Genomic DNA, 14881 nt, shown 5'->3' on the forward strand with positions numbered 1-14881 from the left:
TATGTTTATGCTTTCTGGACGTGTGTAGGTGAGTGGCTGGGACACTCACTGTATTTCGCTACTGTTGTTGTATTTTGATGCAAAGAGTTTGTACAAAAACTGTAGCACTCTATTGTACAAATGTCCTTTGCTGTAGACCGTTGACCTGTGAATGCTAACGATGCCCGTCCCCTCAGGTGCGTGCTTGGGAACACCACCATCTTGGCGGAGTTTGCCGGCGAGGAGGAGGTGAACCGCTTCTTTGCACAAGGCCAGTCACTAGGAGGCTCCACCACTAGTTGGCAGGCCAACCCGGGACCCAATCAAACCCGGATGGGTGGGGGCGGGACCACGCAGTCTCACCCCATTGGCCACCAGTGGAGCAGCGGCGGTGGCGGCTCGGGAGGATCCAAGGCCGGCGGCGGGGGCGACCTGCTGTGGGGCGGCGTGCCCCAGTACCAGAGCCTCTGGGGGCCGCCCGGGGGAGACGACGCCCGCGTGATCGGGAGCCCGACTTCCATCAACACCCTGCTGCCTGGAGACCTGCTGAGTGGGGAGTCCATGTGAGGATGACGCCGATGACGATTACGACCCCACTAACCAACCAACCTACCAACCAACCACCACTGTGTCTCACTGCGTCTCACTGCTTGAGTCACTGCTGGTAAAGAAACATGTAAAAGATTTAAAAAAGAAACGAACAGGAGCAAAAACCCAAGCAAATCATGTGGCGATAATCAGTATCAAGTTAAAACTGTTTTTGAACTGTGAATCATGAATCAGAAGACTGGGGTCCAACACACCGCAAGATTTCAGACTCCAGTCCCTCTCTTTGTTATCCTTTTTTTCTTTTTTTTGGTTTACATTTTTCGAAGAAGAAGAGAAAAAAAGGAATTTGTTTTTGTTCTTGAAAAAGGCGAATGAAACTAAGAAAAGACAACACACAGATGAACCTTCAATTCTTTTATTATTTTTTCTTGATTTGTTCCATAACTATTACATCACATTCTGTGTGAAGTGTTGTTTTTTTTTTAGGAGAAGCAATCAAAGCTGCCATTTGAAACTTTCCTTTATCCTCCAAAAAAAAACACACACAAAACAAATCTCCCAAAATTAAGACTTAAAACTACCATTCCCAGCATGCACCATGGCCAATGATGTGGTTCAAAGACTTTTTACTAGTTATGTTCATGTTAGTGTCTCAGCACTAATATTAGCCTTAAGTGCTCTCTCTGGCCCAGGTCCTTCCCAAGCCGCCTTTTTGTTGTTGTCGTCGTCGTTTGTTTTCAAAAACTGAAGAAATAGCTGAATACTTGCACAGTTCCATCTCTGAGCCAGCAAGTGGTACAGGACACAAATAGTGACCAACCATGTCACTGGGCAGTAAAGAAGGCCTGGCCACGTTGGCTGGCCCTAACCAATCATCAGCTTAATTATGTCATGTGTTCTCAAAGGGATTGTCATTGCTTTGACTCCTTTTTTTTATTTTATTTGTAGGCCTAGATCCAAACGCATTCTTGAAATCTATCGCAACATAAGCTGAGAGAAGATTATTTGTCGACCTAGCTTTGTGTGTTTATTTGTGTATATGAGTGTACTATTATGTTCGGTGGCACCTAATCATTGACGTCTGCGAGCCCAGAACCTACCAATCGCAAGACTGTCTACAGCTAAAGAAAGAAGAGAAAAGGATTCACCTCTTGGTTGATTTGTCAAATGTCCGTTCCATTATGAAACCCAGCAGTTTGTATAGTTCACCAGGAGACAACTAGAATATCATTTCACCTTGATGTGACAATTACATTGTGCAATATTCACCACAGACTCTTCCGTCCATACGCAAAGTCAACCGGAGCTGGTTTCATTGTTTTTTTGTTTTGTTTTATCCTCTCCCTCTCTCTCTCTCTCTCTCTCTCTCTTCCCCTCCCTCTCTCTTATTTGTCGCTGTTGTTGATTGCAGCAAAGACTTTTGGAACTACACAAATCTTACCCCCTTTTTCACCTTGGATCCCCACAAAGACACCCCCTCCCCCCCTCCCCCAGTCCACTGAAACTGTTGGGTGAACTCTGCAGAGAGGAAGTGGCGGGTTTTAAACCAATGCGTGTAAAATAAGAAAGAAAGGAAAAGCTGTTTGAAAGACTGAAACTGCGCGCACATAACTATAGGTACACCACCCTGCACGCTTCCTCTTTGCCCGCCACAGTCACGCCCAACAGAGACTGAATCTGCAGCGGGATTGGAATGTTTTTTGGGTATCAGGCACAATACCAAATAAGGGGGTTTCTCCTAATGCAGTAGATCTTACGAGTGTTCCTTGCATTTGGTACTGTACAAAAAAAACGGAAGACTTAAGACTTTTATAAATTCAAAGGGTTTTATCATAGCACTTACGAAGAGCAAATCGCTTCAACTGCAATCCAATAAATCAAGAAAAAGGAGCAGCGGAAAACTTTGAAAAGAAGAACACAAAATGAACAACGAAAACATTGCTCTTTTATGTACTGTATCTATATTCCTTGGAAATGTCTCTGGTGTTTTTAAAAAGTGGTTCCTCTGGTAGCAGAATGAAGGGAAACAAACAAACAAAACGTGCTATTGGACTTTTTTGGAAGAAAAAAAAGTCTACAGTGTATTGTTTTTCCTCTTTGAAGAATAACAAAGTGAATATCACTGTTACTCCAAATGTTTTTAGCCTTGTTCTGTTTGGAGGCACTATAGACATGCAATGTCGCCAACCGCCGGGCCAGCCAGCCAGTCAGTCCGACAGTCAGTCAGAGTGGTGGGAGTGGGGAGGTGGGGAGTGGGGAAGTGGGATTCACTGTGTGCCTCCCTGCAGTGGTCCCCTGGGCGGCTGTCACTCATGGTCGGTTGGTCAGTCCTAGTTGGTCAGATGGCGACCTCCAGCACAGCACACAAGTGTCTCTCCCCCCCCCCCCCCCCCCCAAGTCTGGCAAGAAACGGCTCCTCTAAGACTGGCCAATCACAGCGCTCGGCCCTCGCGAGAGGCCTCTCGCCTCTCTCTCTGACTGCGCCAGCACTCGGCCCTCCTTGACATCCTTCTTTTACGCACTCATAAGTTGTTTCTCACTTTAGCTGGAAGATGAAACAAGTCGTATTTCTGGAATATTTGCCAGTGTTGTTATTTTGTTTTTTTTATTATCGTTTACTTATTTCTCCATTTATGATGTATTACTATTATTTGTATGGGTTTTTTTGTGTGTGTGTATGCATATGTGTGTATTACACTATATGCGCATATATCTATATATATATGCATATATATATATATATGCATATACATGCAGTGGTCTTCAGAACTGGCTGCTGAACTAGCCCTTCACTGTTCATATGCAGAAACACTTTGGTCAGAGGTGCCTCTGTATGTTCATCCTGTGTATTGAATGCAAAACGAGGATCAATACTACAGACCGTTGTTGATTGTCTATTAGTTTTAACTGATCATGCTTTTTCTTTTGTTGGACAGTATTCTGTAGTACTTCCAGGTAGTATTTTTGAGATGTGTTAAAAAAAAAACGTACAAAAAAACTAAAAAGAAAAAAAAGAAGAAAAAAAAAAGAGAGAAATCCTGACTAGGGTGTCTCAGATGCGGTTGAGTGAGAGTGTGTTTGTTGTTCCAAGCTGCTCCGCCTGCCCACAGGCTGGCCCCCCCTGCCCTTCGCCTAGCTGCTACGCTACGACCTCCTCTTCCCCGTTGAACCTATATACCAGACCCAGTAGCCCTCCCCTTGACCAGTCTCCAACAGACCCTCGGCTCTGTTTCTATGCAAAAGACTAGAGGCTGGGGTCCTTTACAGACATGCCACTCCTGACAAGGAATGAGCTCTCTCCTCCCAGAGCAAGGCAAACTTTCTTTCTCTCTCATGCGCTCCTTTCAGCACTTATAGATGGACACCATTCCTTTTTAAAGTTGGGCTAAACCACCACAACACTGTAATGTGAGAGATATTATATACATATATATATATGTATATATATATATATATATATTCCAAAACCCTCCACTGGAAGTATGCCTTTCTCTCTGTGCTGAGGACCTTTCTGTCAGTCTGATCTCAGGTTAGGGGAGTTGATGATATATAAAAAATAACAGATGCAGCTCTCCGTTTTTTGTCCTTTCTACTGTGAGAGCGAGTTCTTCTTACACTTAAAAAGGCCATCTGTGCAATAAGACGCACAAACCTCATGCCTGCAGACCAGGGGGGAAAGGTTAGTAATGAACCCCTTCCCAAATGTGGCCTGCTTGTAATGTTAAATGTTTAGAGGCCCCATTTTCGCTTTGTGTATACGAGATGCCAACTTGATCCTGTTGTGCCAATGTAAATTTGCTGTGTCATACACTTTACCTTATTAAGGGAGAGCACTTCTCTTCCCACTTTGGAGGATAACCTTTGTGGAGGAGGCAGTGGGGGACAGGAGGGATCAAACACATGGACAGCAACACCCTCACCCTGAACGGCTTGAGATTAGTTTTTGTTCATTTTCTTTTTTGCTTTTGAAGGGAATGCCCTGTGTTAAGGAGGAAATCTTTACTCGTTTGGGGGTTCCAATATGCTACGGTGCACAGTTGATGGGTAATCCCGGGTACATATTTTTTTAAAACCAAAAATGAAATTGCATTTTAACGTCATTTTTATGAAGTTTGACATAAAAATCTTAAAAAAAGATAAAAAACCTAAATGGAGAGAGAAAAAAAAAAAGATCTATAATATGTTAAAGCTCTGCACTTCTAGCTGAAACGTCTCCGGTCACCGGCTCTGATTCCACCATCTAAGGAAGGAAGGCTGGTGGTCGGGGTGCCTTTTCGTGGATGCTGTATTTATCTTTTTTTTTTGTTGTTTTCGTTTGTTGTTTTTTTTTTATATATATTGGTGTCCTGCTCAAAGCAGGTCCACTGAACTGTACATTTCCACAGACCCAGAAGGCTTGGGCCCACTGTATCAGCCCCACTCTCCTCAAACTGCATCAGCAGGAGTGGGGTGGGGATGGGGTGCATTTCAAAAGGTACAAAGTCTTTAAAAAAAAAAAGGAAAAAAAAGAAATTAAAAACCAGAAAACGGGAAAGAAAAAAAAGGCTACCTTTTCGGGACTCCCGGTCCTGCAGCACACTAGCAAAAATCACTATTGCCTGTTTCTGTAACTGCCTTGATCCAAGCTCAGACAGACCCAATAGCCGAGGACCTCCCAGCGTCCTGTCCTGACTGGAGAGCCCCGACAGTGAAGGGGGTTATCCATTGCTGCACCAGCATCGAGAGGCTTTCCTCTCTATAACAGCTCTATCCTCGTCAACAGTACGGAGTGTGGTAGCACACCGTTATACAACTTGGATCCTAACCTCTGAAACTTTGTTTTGTTGTCCTTGAAAAGGTCTTGGTTTAATACAACTGAAAAAATGAGCAATATGTATCTCCCCCTCCCCCGCAAATAAGTGATACGAAGGAAAGGATTCGGGTAGGGTTGAAACTGATACTTGATTGATTGAAAGATTTCATCTTTCCTATCTGGAGTTGGATATGCACGTTCTCGTTTTAATGAATTATTACTACAGTACCTTTGAAGTGCTTGTACTGTATTTGTATTTGTCCGTAGGTCAGGCCTGTCTAAATACCCAACCTGAAATCACCTGGTTTAAAGAATACTTTACCCAGTACAGAAAATCATAAACATATCAAAACAAAACAAAAATATTGAACACAAATACTTGAATCAAGGAGCGCCAATAATGTAATGTGAAGTTTTTTTTTTCTTTGTCTGACTAGTACACTTCCAGGCTTTTGGAGGACAGTTCAAAATCTAAGTAAACGAATACAAAATCCTAGGGGTAAAAAAAAAAGAAGCAAAAATCATTTTGTTGTGTGCTTGAAAGTCAGAGGTATGTATGAATGTGTATGCAAGCAACTGTGTTTAGGGCACGTGGCCTGCTGTTATGTTCCACTCAGTATGTTGTTTTTTTTGTCAGTTTTTGGGCTGGTCAAAAACTGTATTATGATAGACATTGTTCTCTTCTAACGTTGCACTGAGTGTCTTCTACCCCTCCCTCACTCAGCTAATCGTAGACACACGAGACTAAGTACTGAGGGGGAGATGGTGACAATTCATGTGTACATGTTTACTCAAGGACTTAATGGATTTGTTTTTTCCCATTCTATCTGTAAAATGTTTATCTACCTTATAGTGGCTTTTATTGTGGAATAATCCAATATAAGGATTATCATTGAGTATTGCACCATTTTGTTCTGACAAAAAAAAGTGGAAAAAATTGAAAATGCACAAAAAAAAACAAATAAAATAAAATACAATAAAAACGAACTGTGGCCATAGATAGTTGTAGAAGAACTAGTAATCCCTATGTTAACTTTGTGGCGAAATAGAAAGGGATATAGTGGGGAGGTGAGTTTGTTACGGGACTCATTTCAGAGGTGCCTATCTTTTCTTATCTGTTCTTATTTCGCAAAGCCACCTGTCGTTTACAAGCATTTTCATTTGTCTGACATTCAAGGAAACAGGAATTTATAACAGGAATGTTGAATTTAAAAAAGGACAAATTCCATCTTCCAACAAATGAATATGAACATGAAAACTTGCAAAATGAAGATTTATGCTATTTTCAGAACTCTGGGATTGATCCGTGTTGTGTCATGTTTCAAGTTTAATTTGTCTTATCGAAATTGTCTTATGTCGGAAGAACTATCTACGTATATATTTGTTTTACATTGTTTTCTTTATGCGAAGCAAATTTGCTCACTATCTTGCACACTCATAAAAGAAATGTGGATCTTGTCTCAGGAAGGCCAGGATTCCAGAATACCAACTCCATTTTTAAGTTTAATGTTTGTGTGGGAGGGGGGGGGGGAAGCAACAGAGAAATTAAATCTCAGAGCAAGCACTGAAGGTTGTGGATAGAACAGATTATAAGATACCATTGTTTCTTTATAAAACAAAACAAAAACATAAAAAAAAAAAAACATTTGTAGCAAGTTACATATTTACCAAATAAAGGACTGAGAATCAACTTTTTTTTTTTGGAAAAGAAAAGTGGAGTGCTTTACATGTAAAATCTATAAGTAGATATTGCTTTACAGAAAATGATCAGTGGTTTTGATTGTCAAGAAGGCAGTGACAGGACATGCATTTGATTTACACGTTGAACTAGTTTTGTTCCTGAGGATCCATCCTGTAGTTCAGGAACATTGTGCATTAAGCCTACACTTTCTATCATTTCCTGTCTTGTTAGTGTCACTGTGCCAGTGACAATGTATTCATTGAATGGAGAGATTTCCTATGTAACGGATGCTTTTCAGAGACGGGCAGAAGTGGAGGAATAAAGCGGTTGTTTTGTTTGTTTGTTTGTAAGATCATGATCTATGCACAAGTGGGAGGGAGAGAATACAAGCCCCGGCAGTTGTACTGTGAGGAGTTTGTCGACTCGTGCTCTGGGGTTCAGGGTTTTAGGTAGGGTGGTTCTCTTTTTGTGCTCGAATTTGCTACATTCTACTTTCTTTCCTCCCCTCCTCGTTATCATTGTCAATGTCATCCAATGTTATGGCAAACTTTACATTGCATCGCCGTGCTGTGTAATATCCTTAACCAATGAGCGCTTATCCTTCTGCTAAAGCACTGTGGGTTGTACTGAAAAAGAAAAAAGCCCATGACTTTTAAAGCTGTCTGTTTTTTAAGGGGAGGGGGGACTGGGTACTTTGCCTTTGCCTTTCTCTTTACTTACAAAAAAAGAAGAAGAAAAAAAAAAGGAAAATGTCTGTAACTGAGATACAAAGTTGTGGCTTTTAATGTCGTTCTTTTTTTTCTCTCATTTTTGTTTCTCCTCATAGAATGTGATTGTTAAGGACATGCACCAGAAAAAAAATATGTTTCCATGAGTTATGGAGCTTCTTTCGGACTATATTAATAAATTGCAATTTTTCTTGGCTGTTACTGAGTGTCTTGTTCGTTATTGTGTTGTTCAGATTGACCCTCATTTCACTTGACATCGATGCTGAATATCATGTGTTATGTAGGCTAGCCGCCCTAGGCTATAGTCAGTGGCAGTGCAATCCTCAAGTGCCAGCCCACCACACCTCCCATAGAGTAATTATACTCTAAGCCAAGGCACCTCCCCACTCAACCATGGATATTAGACAGGCCAGATATGGCTCGCCCGCACTGCTGGGCAGAAGGTTGAAATCAGCACTCTAGAAATCTAAATCTGCCTACTTACCCTACAAGATCACCCTCCACACAGCTGATTCAAATGAATGATTAACAAGCACCATTTCATCTCCATGCAGAGATTCAGGTGTCTCAGCAGCAACAACAGCAGCCAGACAGAATGAAACAGGAGTTTGAGCAGGTGAGTCATTGGTCATTAGTTTGAATCAACTATGGATGGAGATCTTGAAGGCAGACTACTGTATTGTAACCCTCCATGATTTCTGTCAGGCTGTGTGGTGTGTGCCTTATTGACTGACAACAGGAAGTGATGCAAGGCCTCATGGGACACTGGGAACTTGTGGTATTAAAAAGGCATCACACAGTTATTAATAGTTATTTATTCATATTCATATTTAACACTAGTGATCTTAAAGGAGAATTCCATGCTAGAAGGCTTTCTTACCTTTATTTGTAGTTGTTAGGTCCCCACCAAAGAGGTCCAGGTGATATTCTGTGCAAAAGCTCCTTATTGGCTATTTCCCCTACCATAAGTCCTAAAATAAATGAATTGCATTGAATGGGGCTATGGGGTGTTGTGCTAATTTGCTTATTTCCATCACTCAAAGCTCAAAAAAATGTATATATACTCTCTTCATAATGTAAATAATATCCCAAGTGACACAGTTTACTACTTATTTCGATGGAAATAAGCGAATTAGCACAACACCCCATAGCCCCATTCAATTCAATGCAATTCATTGAGCGCTTATGGTAGGGGAAATAGCCAATAAGGAGCTTTTGCACAAAAAAACACCTGGACCTCTTTGGTGGGGACGTAACAACTACAAAGAAAGATAAGAAATCCTTCTAGCATGGAATTCTCCTTTAAAGGACCACTTCACCACTTTTCAACCTATCTTCATATAATGGGTCCTCACTAATAATCATGATAAAATGGCACGATTTTTTTCTACTCAGTCTGTGTCTCATAGGAGGGCTGTGGGCAGTTTAGAAACCGTCTTCCAGTGACATCATCATTAGGCAGATTATTTTTTAAACAAGATTTTTTTACAAAAATGTTTAGATTTTCATTATCGTGAGAAAGATGGCTTCCATTTTCGCAAAGCCTGCAGTTTTTATTAGCTTGTATTCCCCATCGATGATGTCACTGGAAGACGGTTTCTGAACTGCCCACAGCCCTCCTATGAGACACGCCATTTCTTCATGATTATTAGTGAGGACCTATTATATGAAGATAGGTTGAAAAGTGGTCCTTTAAAGACAGATCTATTCAAAAATCTGCATACATTTGATGGAAACATGAAATATTAGTTTAAACACTATATATTTTTAAAACATTTTTCCCATGAACCACATGCAATTATGCCATGGGCCACTAATGATCTGTGGACCACTAGTTGAGAAACAGCTAGTGTATCAGATGAATAAACAATTAAACAATAGAAAAGCTTCTGAATTAGCAAAGTGTGTCGTGAAATTATTCACAAAATGTCAAAAGGTTTAATTACAGTTGTCTATAAGTGGTTCTCAAAGTGGGGTCCAAGCCAAGGACTCTCAGGGTTTCAGAGAGGGGGTCCAAATTGACACTTACAGGTCTGTAACTCTAAGTATGGTAACTGTAACAGTCCAAGTCGAGTGAGATTTACATTTTCATTCTAAAAAGCCCTGCGGTCTCTCATTTCTCGTCCTCGTCTTCCATGGGACTGCAGGTGCTGGAGGTTTTCTCATAGTGGTTCTCTGGGCGGAATGTGACTTGTGAGTTGGAGTACATAGAACAATCGGTTTCCTCCAGATGCAGGTTGTCCAGGTGGCAGGGGGCCACCTTTCGAGCAGGAGGCCGCACCCCTACCATCTCCTCGTAGATGGCCCCCTGGGGTTGTGGTTTGACACGGTCACGTGCTTTGCCCTTAAAGACAAGACCGGAATAAATGGAATCAGTGAAGTCAGACACGGTGAAACTCTCAATTCCGGTATAAATCTCTCTCTCTCTCTCTCAAATGCAAGCTCACAGGCGTCATTACTTCCTCTTTAACAATAGTGTCTGTTATGGGAGAGTCTCTTTTCTCAGTGTTTCGCCCAGGTGAACAGGGTTTTGAGGTTAATTAGATCTAGGCATCTGTGAGGTTATAGGGTTAAGGTAGGTTTAGGTTTTTAGGCGCAACCTGGGCGACACACCAATGAAAGAGGGAGTCCCAGTTCTGTTCTGTTATACATCTTTCAAAGGTGGCACTTGATGAAATTGTATATTATCATCACACTTCTATTTGTATGGGTCACGAGTATAGTCATTTTTTCCCGTTTCCTAATTTGTTTTACAATTATTTCAAAGAATAAAAATAAATAAATCACCCATTTTTCAAAATAGATTAATAAAATCAAATAAATTATTATTTGAAAAATAGCGGATCTACAAGCTTGCGTTGTGATCTCGGCTATTTTCATGAGTTTCGGTCCCCCACGTCTAGTGAGACGTCAAATGTCTCTTTTGGTTCTCGAGCTAAAGAGTTTTGGGAACTACTGTATTGCAGTGCAACTCCACTCACTTTGTAAACCGCCACCATTACAATCAGGACAAGAAGTAGAGCCGCCGCTGCAGACATTGCATAGAGCAGAGTCTCATAGCTGGAACAGCCGCACGGGTCACCTGTAGAGGCAGAGGCAACATCTTCCACATTTCCACAGTGCATGCAAGTCAGTTAATATTGTACTAGGCTTTTATAACTTTTACTACTTTTTTGTACTTGTACACGGACAAATGTTGGCTGCAACAGCCACACAAGACAACAGCAAGGGCAAAGTTACACTTTCAGTTAAGTGGAAGTTGAATAAACAAAACAAAATCTTTCTACTTTGGCTTTCTCCAGAAAAGATGTTGACTTAATAATTATTTATAGAGCAGGGTAGCTGATACATTTAAATTTTGGCTCCTGTTGCGGTAAAACATAGTACTACAGTATCAAATTACTTTTTATTCAACAGTTGTGCTAAATAAAATAAAATACATTTGTTCTCACGAACACCAACGTTGAAAATTGTCACACCATCACTAACGTTGGGTATAGGCCTATTTTACCCAATATAATAAATTCCATTAAAAACTATTTCTCATCAAAAGTACCACAATACATGGCAATTTGAGGTATACTCTTCAACCTGAAATTTCACCAAAAAAAGGATGATATAATGATATATAGGGGGGCCTATCATGGGTGCGCAAAATCAGTGAGTGTTACCGGGTCCATATGTACACTTTCAGAGTTAGGTAACCAACAAAACGAAACAACAGCAAAGGAAACACAAGTTTACTAAGGGTTGTCCACTCCACACAGCCTATTAAGTTATTAACCCATTCCGCTGTGATGCCAAATCCACGAGTCTCGCCTACTGTGACCCACCTTGCACAGACACAACAAACACACGTCTCCCTAGACTGCTGCTGCTGTCAGGCCTGCCGGGGACGAGCAGCTGACAGCTGTAGAGGGCGCTGTCCTCTGGTTGCAGATGCAGCAGGGTGAGGTTGTAGACCATGCCCCTCGGACCGGGCACCATGGACAGCACAAACCTCTCGGGGGGGAAACGAGAGGACGGGACGGAGGAGGAGGGGGCAGAGGAGTCTGCGTGGCTGAAGTGGTACTTTGAGTGGTACAACGTCTCCACAGGAGCCCGGCCTTTCCTCCGTTTCAGAGTCACCCCTTCCACACCCGCCGCGGCAGCATGTGGGGACAGGCAGGGGAGCACGGCCGAGCCCCCGGCACACGTCTCTATCTGCCCTATCTCCTCCACCCATGGGACATCTCCAGAAGAGGAAGGAGGGGGGGGGGGACAGAAATGGATACTTACAATATAGTAACTATAAAGAACTTTTTGAGCTACTGTATGTGGCACAAGGGGGAGTATGGACACATACAAGATCATTTTTTCTGAGGAGGAAGCACTGCAGGATGTGTGATTACTAGAGATGAGGAAATGTGTGGCTTGGAAAATCTGGTGGTGGTTGAGATGATGCAAACAGCAACAGTAACTGCATGGCCAAAGTCACACACACTCATGAGCAAAACAAAAACTGGATGTTTGTGTAGTATTCTAGTGATAGGAACATTGCTAGTTTTGTCTCCCTATCTGTGCAGTCTGTTGGATGTTCAAGGGCATCAATTGATTTTAATCCGTTCTGATAGGTAGGCCTATATGGTTTTGCCCCTAGTAAGATTGCAGACCTCGTAGGCCTATACAATATCTGCACTGAGAATAACAGCCACAAAACACTGGTTCAGATCAGAATGGCACCAATCAATCCTCTGCTGAATAGAGCACACACAGCAGATAAACTCACCATCGTGAACGTAGAGAAGGAATTCAGTCTTTCCAGGAATCCGTCTGTCTTCTGGGTTGTCCTTTATGACAAACTCACAGTAGTAGCGGTCCGTGTCTGAGATCCTGAGTTGGGAAATAGTCACATTAAGCCGGTAGGAGGCCGGGTCCCCTCTGACACTGATGCGCGCGTCGTCGTCTGTGTTGGTCGGCGAAGGCTTTTCATTTGTGTACATGAACAGCACCTCTTTAGAGAGCAGCCACTTGCGCTTCAGGTACACTCCAATGGGCGAGGGGCTCTGCGTCTCACACACACAGGGAAACACCACAGATCCACCCACCAGCTCCTCCAGAAACTCAACCTCCCCACAGCACACTAGATAGAACAAATGTACACATAGAATTCATTTATCAGATTTAGAACACACACACACACACACACACACACACACACACACACACACACACACACACACACACACACACACACACTCACACTATCTCTCTCTCAAAACATAAACACACACTCACAGGTGCAAAAACATACCAAGTACACCAAGTCCAGAGTGTGTGATGAGCAATATCCATAGGTATAGACGGCTCTTCATGATCTCTAACAACATGGAATGGCTAAATGAGAGTCTGAGGACCAATAATGGTGAAGACCATGACAACAGTAGATGTGCATCAGGAGAGCGCTCAGAAGGTATCACGGGGCGACGGGCAGAGAGGAAGACTAAAAGTGGATCTCTTCCAAGCTCCACCCTCAAGTTCTCAGGGTTCAAGTAAGGGGAAGTTTAACTCATCTGCCTCAAACCTCAGTCCGACTCCTTAGTGATCACATTACCTCATTATTCGATTAGTTTCAAATCGCTCTGTAAAACAACTGAGAATGCAGCCCCCACAATGAAGATAAGACCAAAGTCTCAGAAAAGATTTGATTAGAAAAACTTTAATGCTATCAAGGAGGCAATTTGGTCTGCAGCTGGTTGTTGTCTGGAACAATTACCAGTCAAATAAGGCATAAGCAGTAAACTGCTACTTGTTCCAGAAAGAAGTCAGCACTGTTGTGAGCAATTACAAATGTATATAAAGAGACCCATCACATTCACAACCGTTGTTCTATCAATATTATCATGCTATTGAATGTGACTATAGTGTCACGTGATGCTGCTGTTTTATTTTTGATCCAAATTGGTGAAGTCCATTAAATTGGATCAAAATAAACTGTTTATTTTCATGGACGTTTAAAGGCAAGTTTGTATGAGACTTTGATTTGAATTTATTTGAGACAGGCTGAATTGACTGATTGATTTTAGTTTGCAAGTTGTACAGTATACAGTGGTATGATTATAGAATCTTTTAACTATTAAACTAAAGAGTCACACATTTTGATGGCTGGTGAAAGGGCATTCCACATTTTGGTGACATACTGTACCACAGCAGTAGAAGTTAGAACTATTTTTGTGCCAAATGGGTTGAATAAGATCAATGAAGCTCTCTCTGGTGTCAGGGTCAGTTTGTAGGCTACCAAATTATGTCTAATGTCTTCATTGTTTCAACAATTACAATACGAATACGAGTCTTTTTTCCTGAGGTTGTGCTGCTATGCCGGTTCCACAACAAATGTTAATTACATCCAAGCATCAAACACTAGCTGTAGGCCCACTTAAATACAATTTCGAGTCGTTTTTTACTTTACTTGAATATTTCGATTTTATACTCCTACACCACTAATATATCAGAGGCAAATATTTAACTTTTTACTCCACTACAACTACCAGTTACTTTGCAAATTTTTATTATGATTTTAAAAAGCACACATTAACCATTTACGCCCTATTTTATAGCCTATAATATTTATATAAAATAAATAGCCCATAAACACATTTCAAAAACAGAACTGTTTTCAGTCACTTATAATAGGCATATGCTGTGTGTTAGGTTACCATATTAACTATTAACTATATTAACTGCACAATCTGAGTTAGCTTCCTCTACTAACTGTTAGAGGAAGGCAGGAAGCTAATATGGATACATGCAGATGTAGCCACAGTATTGATTGAAGAACAATAGCTTCTAGGGTAGCCTACCCAGTACATCCTAATGTTGAGGGAAATCCAATTTTGTGTAAAAAGAGAATGCACACAGTGGAAATGATATGGATTGGGTTCTGACGTCCAAGACAGAGGGATTCTGCAAGTAAAGTGGGCAAAATAACACTACAAAAAGAAAATGCTGAATGAAGACAGACTAAAGAAAAAGAGGGCCCCATGATCACATCATGGTGACTCAGGATTGTGTTGTTCATTGGGGATACATCATACACAGCTAACAAAAGAAAATATATTACAAATAATGCAATACATTTTTGGTGGCTTTTCACCAGCAGGGGCCGTCGTGCCA

At 41.6% G+C, this 14881-nt stretch overlaps 2 protein-coding genes across 3 annotated transcripts in view; one reads left to right on the forward strand and one right to left on the reverse strand.

Moving 5' to 3' along the window:
• The window catches only part of LOC308312141 (trinucleotide repeat-containing gene 6C protein-like), a 73005-nt gene extending 65075 nt beyond the window's left edge, over window positions 1-7930 (forward strand). Inside the window, exon 22 of the mRNA XM_080758895.1 lies at window positions 177-7930. Within this exon, the coding sequence (XP_080615021.1) occupies window positions 177-546 (370 nt within the window). The 3' untranslated portion in view covers window positions 547-7930. The remainder of the gene's footprint in view (window positions 1-176) is intronic.
• A 605-nt stretch (window positions 7931-8535) lies between these two features.
• On the reverse strand, window positions 8536-13165 carry cd7al (cd7 antigen-like). 2 transcript variants are annotated; one of them, XM_080760335.1, is made up of 5 exons: window positions 13023-13165; window positions 12498-12851; window positions 11563-11961; window positions 10711-10811; window positions 8536-10073 (listed from the first exon to the last, which is right to left on the reverse strand). In XM_080760335.1, the coding sequence occupies exons 1-5, from the start codon at window positions 13096-13098 to the stop codon at window positions 9843-9845; spliced, it is 1161 nt and encodes a 386-aa protein (XP_080616461.1). In that variant the 5' UTR covers window positions 13099-13165; the 3' UTR covers window positions 8536-9842. The 2 variants fall into 2 exon arrangements, with proteins under 2 accessions (XP_080616461.1, XP_080616460.1); XM_080760334.1 differs by having other exon boundaries at window positions 10711-10832.
• Window positions 13166-14881: the final 1716 nt, after the last annotated feature.

Source organism: Protomyctophum bolini (genome assembly GCF_963924005.1).
Source record: "Protomyctophum bolini genome assembly, chromosome: 3".
Classification (NCBI taxonomy): Eukaryota; Metazoa; Chordata; class Actinopteri; order Myctophiformes; family Myctophidae; genus Protomyctophum; species Protomyctophum bolini.